Source organism: Leucoraja erinacea, chromosome 9, assembly GCF_028641065.1.
Source record: "Leucoraja erinacea ecotype New England chromosome 9, Leri_hhj_1, whole genome shotgun sequence".
Classification (NCBI taxonomy): Eukaryota; Metazoa; Chordata; class Chondrichthyes; order Rajiformes; family Rajidae; genus Leucoraja; species Leucoraja erinaceus.
In genome coordinates this window covers 58,200,201-58,226,648 of record NC_073385.1, presented here as the reverse complement: position 1 = coordinate 58,226,648, position 26,448 = coordinate 58,200,201, and the positions used below count along the sequence as shown (strand labels likewise).

The 26,448-nt window shown below is 41.8% G+C and overlaps 1 protein-coding gene across 1 annotated transcript in view; it reads right to left on the bottom strand.

Moving 5' to 3' along the window:
* The window catches only part of ubr1 (ubiquitin protein ligase E3 component n-recognin 1), a 149,391-nt gene that overhangs the window by 21,833 nt on the left and 101,110 nt on the right, over window positions 1-26,448 (bottom strand). The window contains exons 30-39 of the mRNA XM_055640892.1: window positions 24,701-24,903; window positions 23,105-23,198; window positions 19,402-19,554; window positions 18,736-18,833; window positions 16,339-16,429; window positions 14,524-14,672; window positions 13,323-13,378; window positions 5,874-5,970; window positions 1,384-1,451; window positions 198-348 (exon numbers count right to left, since the gene is read on the bottom strand). Coding sequence (XP_055496867.1) covers window positions 198-348; window positions 1,384-1,451; window positions 5,874-5,970; window positions 13,323-13,378; window positions 14,524-14,672; window positions 16,339-16,429; window positions 18,736-18,833; window positions 19,402-19,554; window positions 23,105-23,198; window positions 24,701-24,903 — 1,160 coding nt within the window. The remainder of the gene's footprint in view (window positions 1-197; window positions 349-1,383; window positions 1,452-5,873; window positions 5,971-13,322; window positions 13,379-14,523; window positions 14,673-16,338; window positions 16,430-18,735; window positions 18,834-19,401; window positions 19,555-23,104; window positions 23,199-24,700; window positions 24,904-26,448) is intronic.

Here is a 26,448-nt window from a genome sequence, read left to right as displayed (position 1 = left end):
TAGACAATGACCATCCATTCCATATATGCCCCTCACGGTTTTATAAATCTCTATAGGGTTACCTCTCAGCCTCCTTCACGCCAGGGAATACAGTCCCAGCCTATTTGATCTCACTATATAACTTTATTTATAATGCTATTTGTACAAATAGTAACCTTTAGATCACAGTGACTCGCTTGCAGTATTTCAAAACTCACCTGTTGTTGAGGTAAAAAGTATCTGCACAATGTGTGCCATGATAACCAGGTGGAAGAGGTAGAGGTTGTTGAATGCACAGCTGATATCTGAGGGTTGCAGCTCCACCGTTTCCTCCCAATACAACGAAGGAAATGCCAAGACTAGACTTACCTGAAAAAAATAAATTAGATGTAACAACACTTTAAAATTATACTGCAATCAACCAACTACTTGTGGTGTGACAGTAGATGCAACTTAGGAATGGAGTTAGACACAAAATGCTGGAGTAACTCAGCAGGACAGGCAGCATCTCTGGAGAGAAGAGATGGGTGACGTTTTGGGTCGACACCTTTCTTCTCGACCCGAAACGTCACCCATTCCACACTAAGTCACAGGCTGCACAGAATAGGCAGAATTATGAAAACCAAAGACTGGGACAACAGGCCCTCAAAAACGATGTTATCTGAAAGTCTGCGCACAATGAGGCTGATTGATCCTAAATTCCAGCTGTTAAAAAATATTATCCTCTCATCTTGTTTCTGTATCATTCTAGTTTTATTCCAACTGTGGATGGTTTGACTGCCCCAACCGTGGGAGAACAAGAGGAAGAAGATTGAACTTTATTGCCTTCCATCACAGTGAGGAATGTGGAATGCATTGTGATGGATGTTTATGTTAACTTTTATGTGGTTGTGGGTCTTCTTGTTTTTCACTTTCTATGGCTGTTTGGTAATTCAAAATTTCACTGTACCTTAATTGGAACACAAACTGACCTTGAAACATTATTAAATCAAATACTATTTTAGATTAATATTTAATGAACTGACCATTGCTCCTTTATTTTCTTTCAAGATGCATACTACGAAACCAATGTAATCCCTGGCAGCTGATAGCATAAGCAAAGAGGCTTGCACAAGGATTTGGGCTTTCGTTGAACATGAACTACTTAGCGATCTATTTAAAGGCACAAAGCTCCAAGTTTAATCTAAAAGAACAGAAGGAAGATATTCTCTCTCAACCCTGTCAAGCCATTCTATTTGGTCACAGCTAAACAATGTAATTCTATAATCAATTTTGCCCACAGCCATGAATATCCTTGCATAACAAAAGGTACAACTCTGTGTTTAGATTTCTACAATTTATGTGAAAGGTTTTTAGATTTGACAAAATTCACAAATTTCCCTCAAATACTTCAAAGAAACGTACCATTAGGTGGAAGAAGTCAATATCCAGAAATGACCAATTGTCTTCAACATCCAAATGGGGCACAAAAACTAAAATATAAAACAAATCACATGATATAAAAACATTTCTTGGCAAGATTGAATCTGAGGAGAGTTGTTAATACACAAATGGATGACATAAAGTTATGTTCAATAAAATAATTTAAAGATTCATAAAACCCATTCAGTTTGTTTCAACGTACAGGCATATATATGCACAGTAGAAGAATTATTCACTGAGGATGATTGAAATGTGAGGAGGTGCCAGTTGTGGAACAAATTCAGAAGGAGATGATGCACCTTCAGCCAGCAGTGAAAGACAAATCAATACAATTTACATCTAAAGCAACAGCCATTACAACAATAATACCAAACATCACCACGCTCCCCAACCAGCTAAGCGGTACATTAATTTTGAAATTCTCAACCTTTCAAACCTCTCCACAGCTTCCTTCTTCTCCACATCTCATCTCGTCATGCGCACAGCCCTTCAGTTCATGGCTGCATGTAATCATTCACCATTGATGGCCATGCTTTCAGCTGCCTAATTGCTGGAACTCTATTTCCTTCTTTACATACTTATTAACACCCACCACATTAACCACATTGAAAATCCAAACAAAAACTGCAGATTTTGCACAGCTGAAATGAAAATAGACCTGGGACGAAAAAAATAAGATGGAATTTCAGCAGCAGAGAAGGTAGGGGAGGGATGGGTAGAACAAAGGGAATATCCTTGGCAGGGCAAGACCAAATGGGTTAATGTAGCAGCTGGAAGCCTATTATGCTTCTGTGTAACTTATTGTAAAAGGTGAGGGAGTGGGACATGCCTGGTAGGCCAGATTATTGGCATAGGAAAAAAAGAGCCAACATGATGACAGGCAGAAGTTCTGATATTGATGGAAACAGCGAGTTGGAGAATCCTAATGTTGGAGAATCCAATAGAGTTTGGATAGCTGCAACGTGCCCCGATGGAAGATGAGGTGGCTATTTCTCGAGCTTACCGGCCCTCATCATCACAGTGCAGGATGTCACAAAGGGAACGGTCAGAGTGGGATGGTGAATTAAGGTGGTGGCAGGCAGCAAAGTTCAGGATTACTTTCTACTTTTACTGCAAGTGATCACCAATGTGATGAGAAATGCACGTGAATCACTGCTTCAACTAGAAAGAATGTTTGGGTCCCTGGATGGTGGCGAGGGAAGAATTTTGAGGACAGAGGTTGTATTTCCTGCAGTTGCATCGGAAAGTGCCATTAGATAGGGAGTGGTTGGTGGGGACAGAAGAGTAGACCAGGGTATCATGAAGGGAGCGGGCCCTTTGCATTGCTGAGAGTGGAAGGACTAGGATGTGTCAGGGTGGTGGGATTTTGCTGGAGTTGGAGGAAACTACCAAGGATGATCCGTTGAATGTGAAGGATAGAGCCGTGGATGACGGCGACAGAGGGAACTCAGTCTTGCTCTATCCAGGAGGAGATGCGAGCAGGGAGCCAGGAAATTAATGAGATGCAATCAAGGGATATGACCACCAGAAAGACAGAAAACATTTAATTTCTACTGAAGTGTCCCAGACCTCTATCATTAATGATTTCTCTCTCCATGGATGCTACCTGATCTGCTGAGAGTTTCCAGCATTACATTTTTATTTGGCAGTGCTCCCATTAAATGCTTTGTGGCTTTTTTGCTGTGTTTAACCTCCATATAATCAGTAACAAAAAAACTTTGATTCAGTCATAAAAACACAGCTTGAAATTTACTTCTGGGCTAGGAGTGCGAGATAGAAATCTATGAACAGATAAATGGAGCCTGTTTTATATTGTATTTTAAGGCACCCCCAGGCAGCTTCCTAATCCTATGAATTACATGGCAGAGCTGCTATTTTACAGTGAATGAAACAACAGCTAACGTGTAGAAGCACTTTCATGTAGGGTATTCACATCTATCAATGCTCAGCTCATTGGATGACCGTTTTCTGCACTCCTGAGCCTTTGCCCAGATACATGCTTAAAATTCAGCAGGTCCAAGTAAAGTTGCTGATTATTAAGTGGAAGAATGGGACTATTATTTTCTTGCTCAGGAATGTACGGGATATTTGCAGTTCAAGGCAGAAATTTGCAGTTCAAGTTGGCTGTTGTTTCATTCACTGTAAAATAGCAGCTCCGCCATGTAATTCATAGGATATGAAGCTAAATGCACAACCAAGCTTTTTTAATATGCAGGAGCAGTGTGACATTTCTGTAATTATACTCATGTTGATAAAGGCCACAATTATAGACTGCAACCTCTCAGCGTTTCACCTGACCTTTGTGCAATATTTGAGTCAAGACCCTTTCTGCCCTTCAAAAGGTTCCATGGCATATCTCAAAGACGAGCATTTCACTGGATGTGTAGAGTTTGGACAGCCCAGACTGTGAATTATTACGTAAAATTAAAAGTCTTTCTATTAGGACAGTTTGTGCCATGAGGAACTAGGTAGATATCTTATTTCATGTACAGTTCAAAGACCCATCATTTATTTATTTGCCTCTGTACTCCACAATTTGAGGTTTATAGTAGAAAATAAAATCACATGTGGTTAAAGTGCACATTGTCAGATTTTTACAAAGGCCATTTTTATACATTTTGCTTTCACCATGTATAAATTACAGCAGTGTTTATACATAGTCCCCCCATTTCAGGGCACCATGATGTTTGGGACACAGCAATATCATGTAAATTAAAGTAGTCATGTTTAGTATTTTGTTGCATATCCTTTGCATGCAATGACTGCTTGAAGTCTGCGATTCATGGATATCACCAGTTGCTGGGTGTCTTCTCTGGTGATGCTCTGCCAGGCCTGTATTGCAGCCATCTTTAGCTTATGCTTGTTTTGGGGGCTAATCCCCTTCAGTTTTCTCTTCAGCATATGAAATGCATGCTCAATTGGGTTCAGACCGGGTGATTGACTTGGCTAGTCAAGAATTTACCATTTTTTTTGCTTTGAAAAACTCCTTTGTTGCTTTAACAGTATGTTTGGGATTATTGTCTTCCTGTAGAATGAACCACCAGCCAATGAGTTTTCAGGTATTTGTTTGAACTTGAGCAGATAGGATGTGTCCATTCACTTCAGAATTCATTATGCTACTACCATCAGCAGTTGTATCATAAATGAAGATAAGTGAGCCAGTACCTTCAGCAGCCATACATGCCCAGGCCATAACACCCCCACCACTGTGTTTCACAGATGAGGTGGTATGCTTTGGATCTTGGGCAGTTCCTTCTCTCCTCCATATTTTGCTCTTGCCATCACTCTGATATAAGTTCATCTTTGTCTCATCTGTCCACGTCCTTTTTTCCAGAACTGTGGTTGCTCTTTTAAGTACTTCTTGGCAAACTGTAACCTGGCCATCCTACTTTTGCGGCTAACCAGTGGTTTGCATCTTGCAGTGTGGCTTCTGTATTTCTGTTCATGAAGTCTTCTGTGGACAGTGGTCATTGACAAATCCACACCCGACTCCTGAAGTGTTTCTGATCTGTCGGACAGGTGTTTGGGGATTTTTCTTTATTATAGAGAATTCTTCTGTCATCAGCTGTGGGGGTCTTCCTTGGCCTGCCCTTCCTTTTGCGATTAGTAAGCTCACCAGTGCTCTTTCTTCTTAACGATATTCCAAACAGGTGATTGTGGTAAGCCTAAGGTTTGGCTGATGTCTCTAACAGTTTTATTCTTGTTTTTCAGTCTCATAATGGCTTCTTTGACTTTCATTGGCACAACTTTGGTCCTTTTTTGATAAACAGCAATAAAAGTTTCCAAAGGTGTTTGAAAAACTGGAGGAAAGACTAGGTGCTGAGATACCTGCATTAAGGAGGCATTTAAACACACCTGAGCAATTACAAACGCCTGTGAAGCCATGTGTCCCAAACATGATGGTGCCCTGAAATGCTGGGGACTATGTATAAACACAGTTATAACTTCTAACGGTGAAACCAAAATGTATAAAAATGGCCTTTATTAAAATATGACAATGTGCACTTTAACCACGTGATTTTTTCTATTTCAAATCTCAAATTGTGGAGTACAGACGCAAATAAATAAATGATGGGTCTTTGTCCCAAACATTATGGAGGGCACTGTATAATGCGCAGAGACAACAGGTCAACTCTATCCCATATTGCCAATTTGAGCACATAATCCTCCACACCATTTTACACACAGCAATGAATTTCAAAGAAATGAATTTCATTAACATAAGGTGTTACCGTTGGGGCTCGATTTAATATGAGATTTATGCACTGAAAATATTAGTAATATAAATGGAAAACATACCCTTTCACATGGAGAGGGTAGTGACATTGAAATTATATCGAGAACATGAACAGTTTGGCTTTCCTTCAATTATAGTTATAACCAAGGAAGTTACCAACTGTGACTTCAAAACTCTAGTCAGTCCACATCCCAATAAAAAATTCCCCTTTACCAGCCATACGTGGTATACTCACCCGACAATAAGCGGATCAAGTGCTTCTGGATAACTTTGGCTGATGTGACCACTCTCTGAGAAGCAGCAAACTGCAGAACTGCCTTCAGGCTTACACCCTATAATAAATAAATATATTTGGTCATTGGTCTAAAATTGTTCCCCAACAACAACACAGTATCTTCAAAATTCTACAGACGCAGAAATTACTTTATTATTCATATTTTCTTGCATCATAGGAAGATATTTAGACTATTGAGACCGAGCTAGTTCTTGGTGCAATCCCACCCCCACATGCCCAGCAACTTCAGCCCGATTCTCCTGCTACCTATCTACACTAAAAGGTAGTTTACAAAGGCCATTTAACCAAATGATCAGCTCAACTTGGAATGTGGGAGAAAACTGGAGCCATCAGAGGAATCCTACGCGGTCACAGGGAGATCGAGAAAACTGTACACATGCAGCAACCAAGATTCAGGGTGGAACCTGGGTGGCTGCAGTCCCGAGGCAGCAACTATTACCTGCTGCACCACACTTAATATGAAAGGCCACATCTTCTTTGGTAGGTTGAAAAAGTGGAAGATAATGAGCAAGTACCCTACTTCGATATTCAGAAGAAAGTGTGATAGTCAGAATGTAGGGGACAAGAGGAAAGGCACAGTTAGAGATCTACAGATAAGGATACAGTATTGAAGAAAATTCCAACACAAGAGATACAAGGTGCCAATGCTAACACTTAGAGGAAGTCAGATAGTAGGAGCACTGATTAGGATGTTGCCTGGGTTGAAGCCTCTCATTTATAAGAAATTGAATAATCTGGATTAGTTATCCTTGGACCAGAGGAAATGGAGAAGGATCTGGTGAGGTATACAAAATGATTTAGAGCATAGGTATGATAAATAGTTGGAACATTTTCTCCACAATATAGGCCATAGATTAAGGACTAAGAAGTTGAGAGGTGTCCAGAGGAAGAACATTTCCATCTAGAGGCTGACAAAAGACATGGGAACAGAATTAGGCCATTCGGCCCATCGTGTTTGCTCCGCCTGGAAGGAATACACTAGTTGACAGGGAGATGGTGGCAGAGACTCTCACAGCATTTAAGTATCTATATGAACACCTGCATTGACAAGGCCTAGAATGCTATGGACTAATTGTGGGTAAATAGGATTAATATAGACAGGTACTTGAAGACTGGCCGGGATATGACAAACCACTCTATCATAACTTTCTAAGCTTTCCAGAACAATTTTCTCAAAATCCCTCCCATAGACATGGTACTGGATCATCTCTGTTCAGACAGGGAAGCCAGAGTGAGGACAACCCCAGTTATCCACACATGAGCAGGGAAGAGCAGAAGAGACTAAAGAAAACACAGGGAAACTGAGAGTCGTGCACAGAAACAGGCCCTTCTGTATTAATTCGTTTTTTTCCCTTTGAGAGTTTGTTAGAAGAGAACAGAATTATCAGTTTCATTTTTAATTCCCGGGGAAATTGAGCGTTACCAGAAACACCACAGCTTCATTAACCAAGCAGCCGTCCTCTTCGGCCAACTCAGTGCAAGAAACTGCTAGATTTTACTTCGGAGTCACGTGAGTGACTTCGTGAAGAACCCCGCTTCCAGCGCATGCGTGTCATATCGCTACACGCATTGTACGAATCAAACAGGAGGGGGAGGACGTCCCCTGCAACGGGAGAGTACAAAAGGACCAGCAAAAGGCAGGTAAGGTCTCTACATTTTACATTTCAGGTGGAAATGGATAGAGTTACTAGAAAACGGCTTGCAAAGAAGCTGCCAGACAAACGGGTGGAAAACACCAGTGAACGGCAGGAACAGCAGCAGTATGGACATCCGACAGAAGTACTTGTGCCAGAAAATAGTTCTGGCACCACTAAAAAAAAGACGGGAGGGAAAAGTTCGCAGAAAGACGCATCACTTAGAGAAACCCGACTTTTTCCCGCAACGGCAGACCAGCCCGTGTCAATATACTACGGCTGAGGAGCGCGGGCTGCAATCAACCCCGTTATGAATGGGTGCATTCAGAGCACTCAAAAGACGCCACGGACCGGGGACACACTAAGGAACTCAGTGGTCAGCGCCCCAAGGAAGCAAGGCCCACAAGCCGACACCTGTGAGTACCAGGGTCGGGAGCAGCTGGGATATACTAGGGCAGAGCAAATTGCTGGAAGCCTGCATGAGCTGGGGCAGTTTAAAATGCCTAGTGCAGCCCAGCACAGGGAGCGGTTAAAAGGAGCTGCTCGTGGAGCTCATTAATAGTGGCAGTCCCGATAAGGAGACTTGCCAGAGTGAGCAGGCAAGCCCTATTAGGGTACCCCGTGAGGGACCCCCACAAATTTCAGACTCCTCGGAGGAGAGTGGGCAGGACCCTGAGGGGCCAGAGCCTGACAATACGGAGGCACATGATCCTAATAAGGCAGGGACTCTGCTGGACATGGTTGCCACGTACTTTATGCCGAGTCAAACTGGGGTAACTTGGATCCCTGGATGGCAGCCAGCATCAGCTATATGTCTGGCCATAAACTACAGCAAGACATATTCACCGAAACTCTGGCCAGACATCTGCCACCGGGGAATTGTGAGGCATTGCAAGTGCCTGCTGTGAACCAATCCATCTGGCAACATATGGGGAGGACCATTCGGAATCAAGACCTAAAAATTCAGAGAGCACTCAAGGGACTGACAGCGGGAATCACGGCGTACACCCGACATTGGACAAGACAGAGCTTACAAAGAATCACCAGGATGCGCTCGCTCTGTTCTGCAATGTGCTACGAACTGAATAACATGCGGAAGACGGCCATTCAGCCAACGCTAGACCCCAGGTATGCGCCTATCTGCAGGCAGAAGACGGCTAGTACATCAACTCTGTTGTTTGGTAAAGATCTGATTCAAGTCAAACAACTTGACGAGGAAAAAACACACATTGGGCTCATTAAGGCCAGTGCGAAGGCATATTTTGGAGCAAGGTACGAGCCATACGCAAGACCCAAGAATGTGGCTCACACCAGCCGTTCTGTCAAACCTCAACATTACCAACCGCAGCCTTTTTTAGGATATGGCCAGGGCCGGCCACCCTGGAAGACACGGAAGCCTCAACCTCACAATCTAAACCGCAAGAACATCAAACCGGAACCCCCCTTTTTCAAGAAACCCAAAAAATAAGTAAACGACCAGTAACCATGGAGGTAGGTGGGTATGGTTCGGCTATAAATAAGGGTCCCACTATGGTGGGGGGGGAGGTTGCAATACTATAGCTATGTATGGGGGAGAATCACTGCAGACTCATATATTCTTAGCAGTATTCAAGGTTATCTTATAGAATTTATTTATCCCCATAAACCCCCAGTAAACATACACCTCAAAGGACTTTTGTCCTTGTTAAAGAGGAACTATTTAAAGCCCATGGGGAGCTACTAAGGTTGTCCTCTAAAGGTGTGATTGAGCGTACTGTTCATGAAAAATTGGAATTTGTATCTAACATCTTCATTAGAAATAAAAAAGATGGGGGTTGCAGGATTATTATTGACCTTTCTACATTGAACACTTTTGTTCAACATATTCACTTTAAAATGGATACTTTTATTACTGCTAAAGAATTAGTGTCAACAAGTTTCTATATGGCAAGCATTGATTTAAAAGATGCTTATTATACAGTACCCATTAGCAGGGATCACAGACGGTATTTGAAGTTTAATTGGATGGGGGAACTTTGGCAGTATAGAGCCTTACCAAATGGGCTCACGTCTGCTCCTAGGTTATTTACAAAAATACTTAAACCCGCTTTGGCGTTGTTACGTAAACAAAGCCATACGGTGATGGCATATTTAGATGACATCTTTATTGTGGGCTCTACTTATGAATTGGCATATCAAACAGTGCGCGCTACTAAACTTTTTTTTGAACAGCTAGGGTTTGTTATCCATCCAATTAAATGTAATTTGATACCAGCAACTAATATTGATTATTTGGGGTTCACCATTAACACGGTCACTATGTTAATAACCTTACCTATAAATAAAGCTGCAGCCTTGCAGGAGGATTGCAGCGTGCTTCTTAACACCATCAGACCTTCCATTAGACGGGTGGCCCAAATAATTGGGAAGATTGTGGCCACTTTTCCGGCCACACAATTTGGACCATTACATTATCAAAATTTGCAAAGAGCCAAAATTAGAGCACTGAAAAAATTAATAAAGGTCATTTTGATAGACCTATGGAGCTGCCTAGCGAAGCTATCATTGAGTTACAGTGGTGGGTTCAGAATATTAGGTATTGCTCAAACCCCATTATTATTGACAACCCGTCTATGGTATTACAAACAGATGCCAGCGCCATTGGTTGGGGAGCAACTAACTCTGTTTCTAGTTGTGGTGGGAGATGGAAGGAAGAAGAGGCAGTTTTGCTTAATTCACATGGAATTAATTACCTAGAAATGTTAGGGGCATTTTATGGCCTTAAGTCATATTGCTCAGCTATTAACCACCAGCATGTACGATTACAAATTGATAATACCACCACAGTAGCATATATCAATCATATGGGTGGAAACATTTCGACATCTTGTGATCAATTGGCTAATTTAATTTGGCAGTGGTGTATCCAAAGAAATATATGGATATCGGCTACTTACCTTCCAGGTAAGCTAAATTTGGTGGCAGACACCAGGTCACGTAAATTTAATGAGAACACGGAATGGATGTTAAATAAAGATATATTTGCAAAAATTACAGCAAAATATGGTAGACCAGATATTGATTTGTTTGCATCAAGGTTGAATCACCAATTACCAAGGTATGTTTCTTGGGAACCAGACCCTGGGGCAGAAGCTACAGATGCTTTCTCTTTGCATTGGGGGAATTGTTTCTTTTATGCTTTTCCCCCGTTCTGCCTCATCAATCGGGTGCTAAGGAAAATCAACAAGACTTGGCATCTGGGATTCTCATAGTACCCGATTGGCCTACTCAACCGTGGTATTCTGTCATACACGGGATGGTATTAGAACCATGTTCCCTCATTGAAAACAGTTCAAAACTATTTAACTCATCCAGTAACAGGGGATAGCCATCCATGCCATAAGACTATGGATCTATTGATTTGTAGAGTCTAAAAGACCCACTACACGGCATTCTCAGACAGGACAATGAATCTGATCTCATCGGCTCAAAGACTGTCAACAAGGAAGCAGTATCTTGGACACATAAAGAAATGGGCCTTATTCTGCCTCCGCAACAACTTGGACCAGAGGGCAAACAACATTCCGGCTGTATTAGAATTCTTAACAAGCCTTCATCATGATAACTGTTTGGGCTACAGTGCCATCAATAGTGCAAGAAGTGCACTTTCCAATTATCTGGCACAAGGATTGGAGCGGAATACGGTGGGATCACACCCCCCTGGTAATCAAATTGATGAGGGGCATATTTAATGCGAATCCTCCGAAAGCCAGGTACTCCGAAATCTGGGATGTGGGTGTTTGTTCTCAATATGCTGAGGGGCTGGTCGCCCATTACGGCTTTGTCACTCCAGAAACTTACCATGAAGATGGTGATGCTTATGGCACTGGTTACCGCTCAAAGAGTCCAGTCCTTAAGTAAACTAAGACTGGACTTCATGATCACCTCACCCGAGAAAAACTGGTATTTATCATCCAGGAGTTAATCAAACAAAACAGACCAGGTTCATCGGGTCAAGTGATCATATTCAGGTCCTATCCATATGATGAACAACTATGTATTGTGAGGCACATCCGTTTCTACAACAATTATACGAACAGCATACGAGGTCAGGAAAAGGCTTTGCTGATCAGTTACAAGAAGCCGCACAAAAGGGTCACGACCCAAACTATTTCAAGGTGGCTCAAAATTGTCCTAAAGATGGCAGGGATAGATACTGATGTGTTTAAATCTCATTCCACCAGGGCTGCCGCAACATCCGCAGCGAAAATGCTGGAGGTACCCACGGACCAGATACTTAGACTGGCAGGATGGTCATCCGAGAGGACTTTTCAAAGGTTTTTATAATAAACCAGTTTTGGAGCCATCATCATCATCATTTTCAGAAACTATTTTAGGTTCAACTATATAATTTGCCCTAGAAAATACAGGGCTATGATTTACTTTAATAAATTTAGTTTTGTTTGTTACCATACAAGTTTTGTATAAGTGTGTGTTTTTTAAACTTAATAATGATGCTCTCTCCCAATGTCCAAGGCAGTTGTGAAGCATGGACTCGTTCCACGGCATGAGGTCACAGAGCTTTGAAATCTTCACGAAGTCACTCACGTGACTCCGAAGTAAAATAGTAAGATTAAACGAGAACTTACCAGTTTGAAGTTTGATCTGTATTTTGTGAGGAGTTACGTTGAGGGAATACGTGCCCTCCGCTCCCACCCTCTTATGATCATATCACAAACTGGTATATCTTTGATAATCTTACTATCTTAGGTCATTATAGTTTTCTGTGACCTCACACCGCTGCTTTGAAGAATGACACGCATGCGCTGGAAGCGGGGTTCTTCACGTAATCCCTCATCGTAACTCCTCATAAAATACAGATCAAACTTCAAACTGGTAAGTTCTCGTTTAATCTTACTATTTTCCAGAAAAGTGTTCCCTAATCAGGAATTGTAAACTATATGTTCTTGTGAATTAAATTACAAATTTCCCAGAACATGAGTTGACACTCGCTGGAAAAAAGGACATTAAGGACTGCTGACATGAAGGCAAGTTAAAAGGCAAGTTGCAGCAGGCAATAATCAACAGAATTCTTGGAGGAAATAGTGCACTCAGTTTAAAAAAAAAACAATGGAATGGTTTTGGATGCCTTATTGGATAATGTGCATTGACGGTACTGGCTCGAAGGGCCGAATAACCTACTCCTGCACCTATTGTCTATTGACAGCAAGCTGATGAAAGTGGACTGAGAGCAATGGTTGGCACATGGAATGTAAACACCAATATCACTCTGCAGGGCATGTTGGGAATCCTGTGTGGGAAGGAACTGCAGATGCTGGTTTATGCCAAAGATAGACACAAAGTGCTGAAGTAACTCAGCAGGTCAGGCAGCGCCTCTGGAGAAAATAATTGATGGTTTGGGTCGGAACTTTTCCTCAGACTGAAGAAATCTCTGTCTGAAGAAGAGTTCTGACACAAAACATCACCTATTCCTTTTCTCCAGAGATGCTGCCTGACTTGCTGAGTTACTCCAGCTTTTTGCATCTCTCTTTTGAAAAATAAAGGTTTAAATGAGTAAGGTAAATTGCAGTGGAAAAAGACTAAACAGACTGGTGCATCTGCAATCTCAAGACAAGAAGGCCACATAGTATAAGCCACAATTCTGAGACAACTTGAGCATTAATCTAATTCCTGCTCACCAATGTTTACATGCCCACTTGAGATTTATGCAATAATCTTTGAAAGAATATAATTATAACAAAATACACAACACTACCTGTCGATCTGGCAGTGATCCGAATAAAACTTTGTCCTCATCATGAAGTACGTTCTCTGCAGGAAGGGAACATTATGTTACAATAAATAATTTGTTCATGATTATAACCAAATATTGATCAATGTATATTGAAGAGCTCGCTTACTAATATCAATGCATTAGTTTGGATTAACGAGGATAAATAGAAATAAACTGTTTGTACACAACTTTAAAATTAAACTTTGGCTCCTCAGGGATGATGCAGGAACCATATCACGTAAAATGAATTGTGAATCTGTAAGTGTCCACTGCAAAATAATGCCAAGCCTGGGGATATATTGACATCTCAGAGCGGTCACGGAAGACTTTTTGTTAGGCAAGATGAATAACTGTTATAGAAACAAAGGGGTCTAAAAGAAGAGTGGTTATGAGTTCCATCATTGGTGGAATTGGCTTTAGGGACTGAACAACTCTTGACATTCTCAACTTAAGTTGCTCTTAAAATAAATTTACATCACATTGACAGAGCTTGCTTTATTTTAAATTTCATCCATACAGTATAGTGCCTGAGTTTTGAAGATGCAAGGTATAAATAATTGGATGTGGGGCGTGTAAGCAAGACAGGCAGACACAGAGACAATTGCATTTTAGATTTCCTCTGTAATCAGACTACAGTGGCTGTTCAAATAGGACCCATAATTCATGAAATAACACATCGACTTAACAATTCTAAATGGGGAAAATTTAAACGTAGATATTTTAAGCACATCCCAAAGCAGTGAAAGAGAAGAGGTGATGGGGGGGGGGGGGGGGAAAGAAAGAATAAACGACAAATACTTGTTTAGGTAAATGACCAGAGAAACTATGAAAGTATGAATTGTTTATTGTTCTTTACACCATCTCTGAGTATCTATAGCTTTTTTTGGTTTCATTGCCACTCCTTTAGGTTTGTATCTTATTCCCTTTTGTTTATTTTCCTCCCTCCCAATCATAACATCATAAAAATTGCTTTATCTCCAACTTTTCCCAGAAAAAAATGATCAACTTGAAATGTGAATTTTGTAATCTCTTTACCATTGCTGTTTCTACTTGTGCGTACTCTTCTTGCGCTTTCTGTTTCTTTTCGCCTCATCAGGGGAAATTTGCCCAATTTGAGTAGAAATCCAAGCAGTTTCAGTTTCTGGGTTAACCCTGTTTGGAAGTACAACTAGAATATGCATACCTGTGGACTGAATTGTGAAGGCACAAGCACTCCACGCCATTAGTGAGACTCGGGGATCAGCTTCATTGGGGTCAACTTTCAGACCCACTCGGTACACAGCAGTAGCAAACAGCAGCAGCATTTCCACAATGCTCTTCGAATACATGACTCTAGCAAAGCACAAAAAGAATAACTTTAAAAACCAACCTCACCTTATTTCCAATGCTAATGTAGGTTAAAACACAAGATAAAGGAGTAGGCCACCATCCTTCATTCAATACAATACCGTTTATTGTCATTTGAACCTCAAATGAAGTTCAAACAAAATTTGGTTTCTGCAGTCATACAACAAGAAAAAAAACCAAGACACACAATTAACACAAACATCCATCACAGTGAATCTCCTCCTCACTGTGATGGAAGGCAAAGTTATTGTCTCTCCCGTTTTCCATTCTTCTCCCGATGTTCATGTGCATGCTGCGCCATTCAGGAAGATCTTTCACCAGCACAATTTACCTGCTCCTTGATTTTCTCACTCCTAACTTTAATCGAATTAATCTTTTGTTCCTAATTATCCTTCAAATGGGCATTAATGTGTGTTTGGGTTTAGTTCCACAGGTAGAGCTGCTATCTCACTGACCAAAATAGACCTGGGTAATCCTCAACCCAAAGGCAAATAAAAATATCTCCTATCCTGCATGGGTAGTCTGCAACCCAATAGTATGAACACTGGACGTTCCAATTTCAGACAAGCTACAATCTCTCCTGACCCACAAGTTCTTCAAGAACGCTTCCCCGTCACCCAGTTCCAATCTCCTCCTGGTTCCACCAGACAATGATATCCCTTATTAACTGGTTCCACCCATTACTTTCCTTACTTCAGATTCCTGCAATTGCAGCCTCTTCTGCCTTCCCAGTCTTTACCTACACCCTCCCCAACCCCCACCAGACTCCATCTACCCCTTCCTTCTCTTTACTTTTCACACACCAGCCGTTGCCTCCCAATTCCACCCATCCCTTTTCCCCACATTGCTCCATCTGCCCGTCATGTCCCTCCTTGCATGGTCCCACCAATTGTCTGCCTCACCGAGAGGACCCATGAGAGCACTCGTCACTTTACACTGGCTATCCCACCTCTACTCTCAGTCCTGATGTAGGATCTCAGCCTGAAGTGCCAACTACACCTTTGCCCCTACAGATACTGCCTGACCTGCTGAGTTACTCCAGCAATTAGTTTTTTTCTGCCGTGACCAGAATTTGATCTGGACTCTGGTGTTGGCTGTGTGGCTTGTGCAAGTGTGGGCTGCACAGAAGAGGAGCTGATGCCAGCATAGATCAAGCCTTCATCATATTGAATGGCGGGGCAGGCTTGAGGAGCTTTTTGCAACTGCTCTATACGGAGGTAAAGGACATTGACTAAGCAATTTTGCAACCTACTGTTGGAAAACAGACAGCACTTGGAAGCAAAATGCTTTGGATATCTTTATGCTTTCTTAGCTGAGGAACATTGGTGTCAACCACAGCACTTTGCCAGAATTTAATTATATCCACACATAGGTTCAGAAGCACTGATGATAGGGTCAACAACCAGGAGTTGGGGAAGTGTGGCCCAGATATTTCTTTCAACATTGCTCCATTTTTCCTTCCAAAACAGTGACAGATGGACATTTGGCACCATTTTAGAAACCATCTCAGTTAGAACTCAAGCATGGAACCTGGTCAACTGTATTGTTACTCCATGGTGAAAGCTGTTGAATATACAAATAGCATGAAACTGACGTCAAAACTTTTTGCTGTACTTATTTATGAGAAAATAAAATATGTTGCATTACGTACGGTGATTGAACTCCAAAGCTGAGGATGGATCTGAATTCCACAGGATTTTTCCACAAAACCGGGTTCACTTGAACGAGACTGTTTTCCTCCTCTAGACAAAAAAAAAGCCTACTGATTTTGCAGAAATAATTAAGCAGCGTACTATATTGATGCTTCAAATATGGAGAAGCTCAGCTCAGCTCAGAGACAAACTGTTGTACTGATTTCTTTGCTGGCAAATTACACATCTTTATCTTTGTGGAATATCTTTAGTAGGTGGGTGCAGGAGAAGCAGATTAACCACAGGTAGAAGCAGATTAAAAGGTGGTTATGCAAAATTAACCTGGAATCTAATCTCTTAGCTCTGGTCCTTTGGACCAGATTTCCACTTTAGTGAATGCAGGTGTTCAAGATGATAAATGATCTTAGAGTCAGTCATACAGCAAAGAAACAGGTCCTTCAGCCCACCACATCCATGTCAACCATTAAGCACCCATCTATATCAACCCTATTTATTAGCTATTGACCCATAACTTTCTCTGCCTTGGCGATTCAATGTACTGTTTACATGTTGACAGTCTCTGCCTCCACCTCCCCTTTAGGCAGTATATTACAGATTTCAACTACCCTCTGGGGAAAAGAACCATCCTCAAATCTTCTCCAACCCTCCTTCCCTTCCCTTAAACCTTATGCCGTCTAGTTTTAGAAACTTCTGCTATGGGAAATGTTTCTTACCACTCGCACCATCTATGCTCATGTGATGCTGACATTTATGTGGCATTCAAACAGGCATATTAATATGCAGGGAATGGAGGGATGTGGATCACATGCAGGCAGATATGGTTAGTTTACTTTGGTATTATGGTTGGCACAGACATTACGGGCGAAGGGCCTGTTCCAGTCAAGTCACGTTCATTGTCACATGCCAGTGCTTCCACACCTCAAAAAAAAAATTCCTTACATAGAATTCCAAATTTCCTGGAATTTGATGGTATTTTCTGAAATTTTCAAAAATGCTTCCTGCGTGCTATTTGTTGTTGGGTTTATTTCGCGGGCACACATTAACAACACAAAGAAGAACAAGGCAAAACAGATCTATGTAACTACACCATATCTGCCTGCTTCTGTTACTCACTTGTACAGTATGCAAGGCAGCTTTTGTTGCCTCCAACAGCTTTTGGTGTCTTTGTTATTTCAACCTGCTCTCATGTGTCTCACTCTCCCTCCCTCCATCCATCCCTCCCTCCCTCGATCTCCCTGCTTCCCTCCCTCCATCCCTCTCTCCCTCCTCATTCTCTCCCTTCCCCTCTCTCTCTCCTTCCTTCTCTCCCTCCCTCCTTCCCTCCCTCCCACTCTCCCTCCCCTCGGCCCCTTGAGCCCACCCACCTTTCTGTAACATAAAGGCCAATCCCAATGTAACTGCAATCCCACCGCCCACTGGTAACTTTTCACCACTAGGCTTATCCAGAATTCTACCACTGCCTGAAAAATAATTAAAGGCTCAACTTCCACTGAGAATTCCAAAGACTCATTGTTATACGAGAATTTTCCCGAGCAGTCTGTGACCCATAGCACTGTGGCCATAGCGCTATGTGTAAAGCCCATAGCGCTGCAGCCAGTAGCGCTATATTTAGAACACATAGCGTTGCAGCCGACAGCTCTTTGTTTCAATTCCCACACGTTAAATTGACAGTGCTCTGTTTAAACTGTTGAGCATCAAACCGGCAGCGCTGTGTGTATTACCTTTACGCCTCTTTGCAGGCCAGATGCGGAAATTTCCGGAAACGATTCCATTTCCCTGAAATTACCCAAAGACAACCAGAATTTCCCGAATTTCGGGTATTTCCCTTCAAAGTGGAAACACTGTCACATGCACAAATAGAGTGAGGTTATAGGTGCAATGGAAATGTTCCAGTGTTGTACTTTTCTGTTTTATTCATGGTGTATACCACACCTACATTGGTCAACCCAAAATGCATCACCTCACACTTACCAAGAATAAATTATTTCTGTCATTACTCTGCTTATCGTACCACTTGTCAATAATGTCCTGCAACCCGACTACCTTCTTCAATGTCAACACCACCACCAATTCACACCTTATCTACAAATTCACTAATTCTACTGTCTAAATGGACATCCATATTCTTAATATAGATAATTAACAGTGAGTCACCTATCGAATCAGCCTGGACATGGTTGCCTCTCCACATCCTCCAGGGATGCTGCCTGACCTGCTGAGATACTCAAACCTTCCAGTGTCTGTGCAAGGTTCCAGCATCTGCAGTTCTTCGTGTCACCAGAAGGCTGTGTTGTCTCACTATGGATACTTTTGCTTGATCTTATGTCAGACTACGGCTGGATTTGGTTTCCCAACATATCCTTTCTCAATGACATACATTTACCTCACATACACACCTTTTGTGCCTGAAGCGATTAAACCATTTATTCTTGCCAAGACGTTTTCTAGCCACCGAGGTAAAGTGAGCATATCAGCTATTGTTTCTGTATCTTTGCTGCAATACAACAAATAAAACAAGTTATAAAAAAGACTCTCCTAACCATACTATTGAAATATACTATCTTAAACAACAACCTTCATACAAAGCAAATGTTCTAAAACCATGACACTTCATTTAGTTGCCTTTCAGTCTCGTACAAGATTTACTTCAAACTACGGATTATTTAAATTTAATTTGGCCCCATCTGAGCCTTGACAATGCAACATGGGATGTCAGAGGTCATGCCACTGTGCAGCACCAACAGGAGATCAAGTGAGAGAAGAGAAAACCAAAGCAGCAGCTTAACAGAAAGTGAGATAGCAACTAAAAGATGAATTGAAGTGTGAAAGTTGAGATACCTTTAGAGAACAATTTTTAAATGCAGTGCATCAATAGTACTTGGCATCATTAATTAAGAAGTAATTAACTGCAGAGGCTGGAAACATGGAATAACAACAACGTTTTGTGGTTTGAGGTAGATATGATAATTGAAACAGCGAAGCATCAATTTATTTACACTATAAGTTTTTACATAATTGTATTTTAATAATATTTTGAATAATTAGACTGCTAATGTACATACCTGTCTAGACTGTGTGCTTGCAGTGGAATGACCGGGATGACAGTATTACACAGAGCCTTACACAGCGGACAGAGGAACTCTCCATTTTCCAAATCAAATGACAGTTCAACGTGAATCCTGTTGCGTGTTGAGTTTTGCACAGCTTCAAAATATCTAAAGATGAGAAAATATCTTTATTGGAATTATTGGAAAATGTTAGGGTTAAATACATCCAAGGATCAAAGATCAGGCTCATCGTCCCTGTTTTTAAGCAGTGCACCGCTATGCTCCATATTATTAACTATCACAGTTGGTGTCGGAGTTGGCAGACAAATGTGACTGGAGTGTAGTTATTACACTTTGAATGATTGAAGGTGCTTCATTATAATTGGATTTCCTTGTAAAGCTCCACGTTTCTGAATCATTCCAGCTTCATCCAGGTCACAGTCACGCCCAACAAGACCAGTCAGGCCTCTGCTCTTGTGCTGTCTCAATGAAATTACTTCCCATCCTCTGTACCAAATCCCTGCAAATTTCTCTCCTACATTCTCTCCTGCAAAAACTCCTTTCAAATGATTTGGTTCTAGATGGCAACATCTGCTCTACTTAATCTCAATATTAATGGGTGTAAAAATCGAAGGTACACAAAAGAGCAGGAGAAACTCAGCGGGTGCAGCAGCATCGATGGAGCGAAGGAAATAGGCAACGTTTCGGGCCGAAATCCTTCTTCAGACGTAGTCGTTGTTTTTACACCCAACCACCAGGCTGGGGCTGCAGACCTTTGTTCAGTTGTATTTTTCAAAGCAAGCTGAAACGGTCCTATAATGGTTCTTCTTCAATACACCTTTCCCAATCTCTACCAAATACCTGAATTCCCCAAGGAAAGTTTGATAACCAAGTTTCTGTTATCCATTTACATATATTGAACATACTGAAGGTAATTCATTTAAACTTTAACCTAAAGACACACTATCTTATGGTACAAGAGTTAGAGATTAAGGTAATGCAATATCTCTTTTCCATGAAGTGTTTTTACCCTGTTCCATTTTATTTTGATTCTTATAGTTAGACTGAGAGAATAGAAGTATACCAGACAATGATTAGTGGTAGTGTTCAAGAAGGTACTGCAGATGCTGGAAAATCGAAGGTACACAAAAATGCTGGACAAACTGAGCGGGTGCAGCAGCATCTATGGAGCAAAGGAAATAGGTAACGTTTCGGGCCAAAACCCTTCTTCAGACTGATTAGTGGTACATTGTTTATGCAGCACCTGCTATCAGGCAAGTTCTATATTTAAAGCTGGTTATTTATAACCTTTATTCTTCAGACCATGGACATTATCCAGAACAAATGATCATAGAAACATAGAAAATAGGTGCAGGAGGCCATTCGGCCCTTCGAGCCAGCACCGCCATTCATTGTGATCATGGCTGATCGTCCCCAATGAATAACTCGTGCCTGCCTTCTCCCCATATCCCTTGATACCACTAGCCCCTAGATCTCTATCTAACTCAGTTAGATAACTCAGAACCAGCTATCAGTGCAAATTATTTTACAAGATCTTGGATATAAAGTAGAAAAGTACAGAAGTATAATTTAAAGTAAAAATGAGAAATGGTAGAATGTACAACAAATAAAATCTCTGCCTGTGGCATGCTGTCACCCTCAGCATACATGCAAAGGACTGCAGCTCTAGAGACTCAATCATTGCAGACTGCAATGTCTGTGGCACTTGTAGTATCAGCCCATGCACAATACTAGCTTCAATAATTGTTCATTTTATGATGTTACTCCTTGAAGGATTGGATCTGAGTCAGAGACAGTTGGAATGAAAGCAACTAGGAATCCTGCTACGTCCGCTCTGATCCCTATCACTGGCTGACAGGCCAGGAGAGGTCCTGGACTCTCTTAACACTGTAAATAAAATATATCACACAAGGTCACCCTACTACGAGTGTTGGTGAGATCACTATCGAACCCGGCATTACCGCCGACACCAGACAAGCAGAATGCAGGCAAGATCATACAGGCTACTAGCATGATGGAAGAAGAAATTCAAATGGAGAATTGCTACTGTTTCCAAAGTGTTCTTGATGTTGATTACATTCCTTTTTCTGGATGTGCCACTCTGTCCCACGAGGTCTGTCTCCACCTTGTAGCCGTAATTAGCAAAGCTTAGCTCATTTACACAGGGGATGCCACAGATATTCAGTTTCAGTTTATCACGACAAGGTGAATTCCAGTGACTAATCTATTGCTGAACAAGCTTGGTGAGGTTACCAAGAAAGACGAGACAAATCTGTGCCTGAATTAAGTGACTCAGACAATTAAAAGAGCAATTGTGACATTGAATATCAGGCCAGAGTTCAAAGCGAGAGATAACCTGGGTACTTATCTTCAAGGCAAAAGAGTGATTGTTCCCAAGCCATGAAGGAATGACATGATAAAATACGTTCACTGCTCACATTTAGGAGTGAATGTTTGCCTCAATATAATGAGGGAAAGCATCTACTGACCAGGGAGATTATCTTAAATAATGTTGAAAGGAATCACCTCCACAAACTTGTTACTGTCGTGCTTCTTGACAGACCCTGAGCCGTTGGATCAGATTTATATCACCCAGGGAAATGTAGGCCAAAGTACGGGTGCCCTGCAGAAAATGGGGTTTACCCCCCCCCCCCCCCCCCCCCCAGATATCTCTCCTGTCTACAAGACACAAATTAGCTGTTTGATGAAATACTCTACATTTAACGACGTGACAATCCCAAAATTTCACAAGTAGCTCAACACCACCCAGGAAATGCAGCTCTCTTGACTGGGATTCCATTAGTTATGTGAAACATTAATTCCCACCACCAGCTGTGGATGGCTACAGTCCACACCATCTTCAGAATTCACTGCAGTTACAGGCCATTTTACATTTGGTCGTATGTAATGAGGAAGGATTAATAAGAGATGCCCAAGGAGGCAGTAGTTACAACATGATAACAATTTCACATAAAGGGTGTATAGCACAGGACCAAAGCCATTGTTTTCAACTTAAGGACATTATAATGATATGAAGGTAGAGTTGTCTAAAGTGCACTAGCAAAAGAGATAGGTCAGAATATGAACAGTGGCAGATATTCAAACAGTTGGTCCACAACACTCAGCAAGAATGTACCCTCATCAAAAAGTGGAATTCTGCAAGAAACAGGCTCAATTTATGGTTAACAATGGGGTTTAAGGATAAAGTCAAATTTAAATTTTAGGCATACAATGCTGCAAGGACTGGTGGGAGGCCACGGAACAAAGAATTTGTTTGTTTCCGGTAGCAGAAAAGACAAATGATTATAAGGGAGAAAACTGATAATTATGAGAGAAAGCTTGCATGCTATATCAATCCTAACAGTAAGAGTTTTGATGGATATATAGAAATAAAAATAAGTTGGCTAGGTAGTTGTAGGACCTCTTGAACACAAGACTGGTGAATAATGAAATACCAAATATGCCAAATCAATTTTTTTGCATCAGTCTTCATTGTGCAGGACTTTGCAAAAGTCTTTTAGGTAATTTGATGTAACAGAATATGGGAGTTACAGAGACACATTTGACCTTCATTTACCATTTGCACCCTGGAAGTGGTTTCAACATTGCTATACCAAGGTGAGCACCTTTGGCAAATTGAAACACACACCCAGCTGCAGTTTTGAAAAATGCACTGTGCCCTCTGGCATTAACTTACTTCTGCCAGCAGGTGGCATGCATCACATGCCCACAGCTTCCCACGTGAGTGCCACAGCCCAGATCTGGATGCATGATGATTGGATCGCAGTTGTCTGAAGTAAACAAAGAAAAAATAATGATGAAATCAGTCAGTCATAGGGAGGTACAGCATGGAAGCATTCTGCCCATCAAGTCCGTGCTGACCAATAAACATCCATTCACAGTAATCCTGTATTAATCCTATTTTTTATTCTCCCAGATTACATCGCTCACCCTCATTCAAGGGGCAATTAATGCACCAATCCACCTTTGGGTCGTGGGAAGAAACTGGAGCACCCAGAGGAAACTCATGCAATCATACGGTATATATTTATTACTTGAATAAAGTCCATTTTGAATTTTTTTTTTTAAGTGTGACCTCCAGACATCATCCAAAATCAGGTTTGCACTCGGATCTCTGACACAGTGAGTTGGTAGCTCTACATACTGCACGGTCATTTAAAAATATAACACTAAACAAAGTGACGAAAAAAAATCTAGTATTACCGAAACAACAATATGAATAAATTAGATCACGGATGATATGAACCTTAACTCTTTGCTTCAAATAGCCTGTTGCCCATATCCAGAATGCAGCTGTTCTCATTTAGTTTTTTTAAATTCTTGCAGCATCCATAGAGGGATTTGGATCTAATACGAGCAGATTAACATAGATAAGCATCACAATCAGCATGGTTGTGGTGGGTCGAAAGGGCTGGATGCATCTATGATTATAGGATCCAAGCAGATGAGAAAGGAAGTGCAGAAATGCAACCCTTCATGTTAGCATTGGATTTTCAATGAAATAATAATAACCTCTGGGGGTTTTGCTGTCATTATTAAAGTAGTACTAAGGTTTCTGTTGTGGAATACCATCCACACCAAGGGCCAAGTAAGAATGGCAAGGCTGTCAAGTGCAGTATCAAAATATTATAGGTGCATTTTGTACCCAAGGATAACCATAATCAAAGTCCAGGATAATGCTTCGTCTTTAGTGAAATAGTTCTTCAACTGGACGCTAACTCAAGGTGGGTGGATGAAGAGATAGAAGTTGGAGTCCTTCTAACTACATGGGCAGACTGGTGGGTCCTTGCACAATTTGCAACTAAATAACTTAAAGTAGCCTGTCACGGCCAAGTTTGGAATTGGACCTATTGGCATCAATTCAATTATGATGGAGGAGAATGGCTAGGGAATAAAAGAAAGACCTCGGGTATGACTTGAATGGAATAATTTATTGGTTCTGTTGCAACTTGAGTTAAAATAATATTCACCACATCTCGCTACTTGCCTCGATATTATGAAATAATAGGGTTTCCTTTTATTGATTAATGCTCACAGGTGATTGTATTTAAAGGTAGACACAAAATACTGGAGTCGCTCAGCGGGACAGGCAGCATCTCTGGAGTGAAGGAATGGGTGACATTTTGGGTCGAGACCTTCAGGTTGGCTGAAGACTTTTGTTACTTAATCAAAAATTGGCGTTGAGTTTCAGATTAAAAGTGTGTTCTACAATAATTTAACCTTCACAAGTTGAGGGAATTTCTATTTTTACATACAAAGAATATGGCATTACCTCCTATATTTGTTATGATTCGAGACCTCTTTTTTGTCAAGGCTGTGGATCTCTGAACACAAGCTGCTAGTACCATGGCCATCTCATCTGTTTTCACTTCCTGCTCTTCCTGGCATAAGATGCAAGTCAGTAATATTTTCTCAGCTGCTGTTGCACCTTGCATTGGTCCAAGCGCTACACCAGAATCCGCTGCTAGCGGAATACTGAAATAAAACAAATTACATATGGGTTTTGAAAAGAAGTCTTATGGTTTAGACAAAATAAATCCTTGCATTTAATTCCTTTAACTTCATGCATTCTTTATTTTACCAGATCAATTGCTCCAAATCTGTTAATTTATAGGAACACTGTGTGTGTGTGTGTGTGTGTGTGTGTGTGTGTGTGTGTGTGTGTGTGTGTGTGTGTGTGTGTGTGTGTGTGTGTGTGTGTGTGTGTGTGTGTGTGTGCGTGTGCGTGTGCGTGTGTGTGCCAACCTTATCATTGACCTCTGCCGGGACCAGGCGGCAACTCTCAGACACCTCCTCCTACTTACCCTTGCATCATGATCCAGCACACGAGCACCAGGCCTTAATATCACACACCATTTCTGATGTTATTACTTCCAGCTCTCTGCCTTCTAAAGCCTCCAACCTTATCTTTCCCCAGCCCCGCATGGCCCGATTGTATCTTCTCCCCAAAATCCACAAACAGAACTGTCCTGGCAGACCCATTGCCTCTGCTCGTTCATGTCCCACCAAATTATTTTGCACATACCTCGACTCCATCCTCCTATCCTATCAACCACCCCCCCCCCCCCCCCCCCCCCCCCGTCCAATCCCTCCCTACCTATGTCCAAGACACCTCACACGCTCTTCATCTCTTCAATGACTTCCGTTTTCCAGGCCCCCACACCCTTATCTTTGCCATGGATGTCCAGTCACTCTTCACCTCCATCCCACACCAGGAAGGTCTTAATGCCCTCCGTTTCTTCCTAAATTGCAGAACCAGCCAATTTCCGTCTATTAATACTCTCCTCCGCCTAGCAAAGCTGGCCCTTACCCTCAACAACTTCTCCTTCGACTCCTCCCACTTCCTCCAAATCCAAGCAGTGGCTATGGGCACTCGCATGGATCCCAGCTATGCCTGCCACTTTGTAGGGCACATCTAACACTTCCAGGCGTACACTAGCCCCATCCCCCAACTCTACCTCTGCTACATTGACGACTGCATCGGTGCTGCCTGCTGCACCCATGCAGAACTTAAGTGTTTAAGAAGGAACTGCAGATGCTGGGAAATCGAAGGTACACAAAAATGCTGGAGAAACTTAGCGGGTGCAGCAGCATCTATGGAGCGAAGGAAATAGGCAACGTTTCGGGCCGAAACCCTTCTTCAGACTCATGCAGAACTTACTGACTTCATCAACTTCACAACTAATTTCCAGCCTGCATTCAAATTCACTTAGACCATCCCGGACATCCTCCTACCGTTTCTCGATCTCACCGTCTCCATCACAGGAGACAGACTATTGACCGACATCTACTACAAACCTACTGACTCCCAAGGCTATCTAGACGACACATCTTCCCAGCCTGCTTCCTGCAAAGACTCTATCCCTTACTCCCAATTCCTCCATCTACTCTGCATCTGCACCCAGGATGAGGTTTTCCATACTAGATCATCGGACATGTCCTCATTCTTTAGGAAACGGGGGTTCCCCTCTTCCATTATAGATGAGGCTCTCACTAGGGTCTCCTTGAAATCCCTCAGCT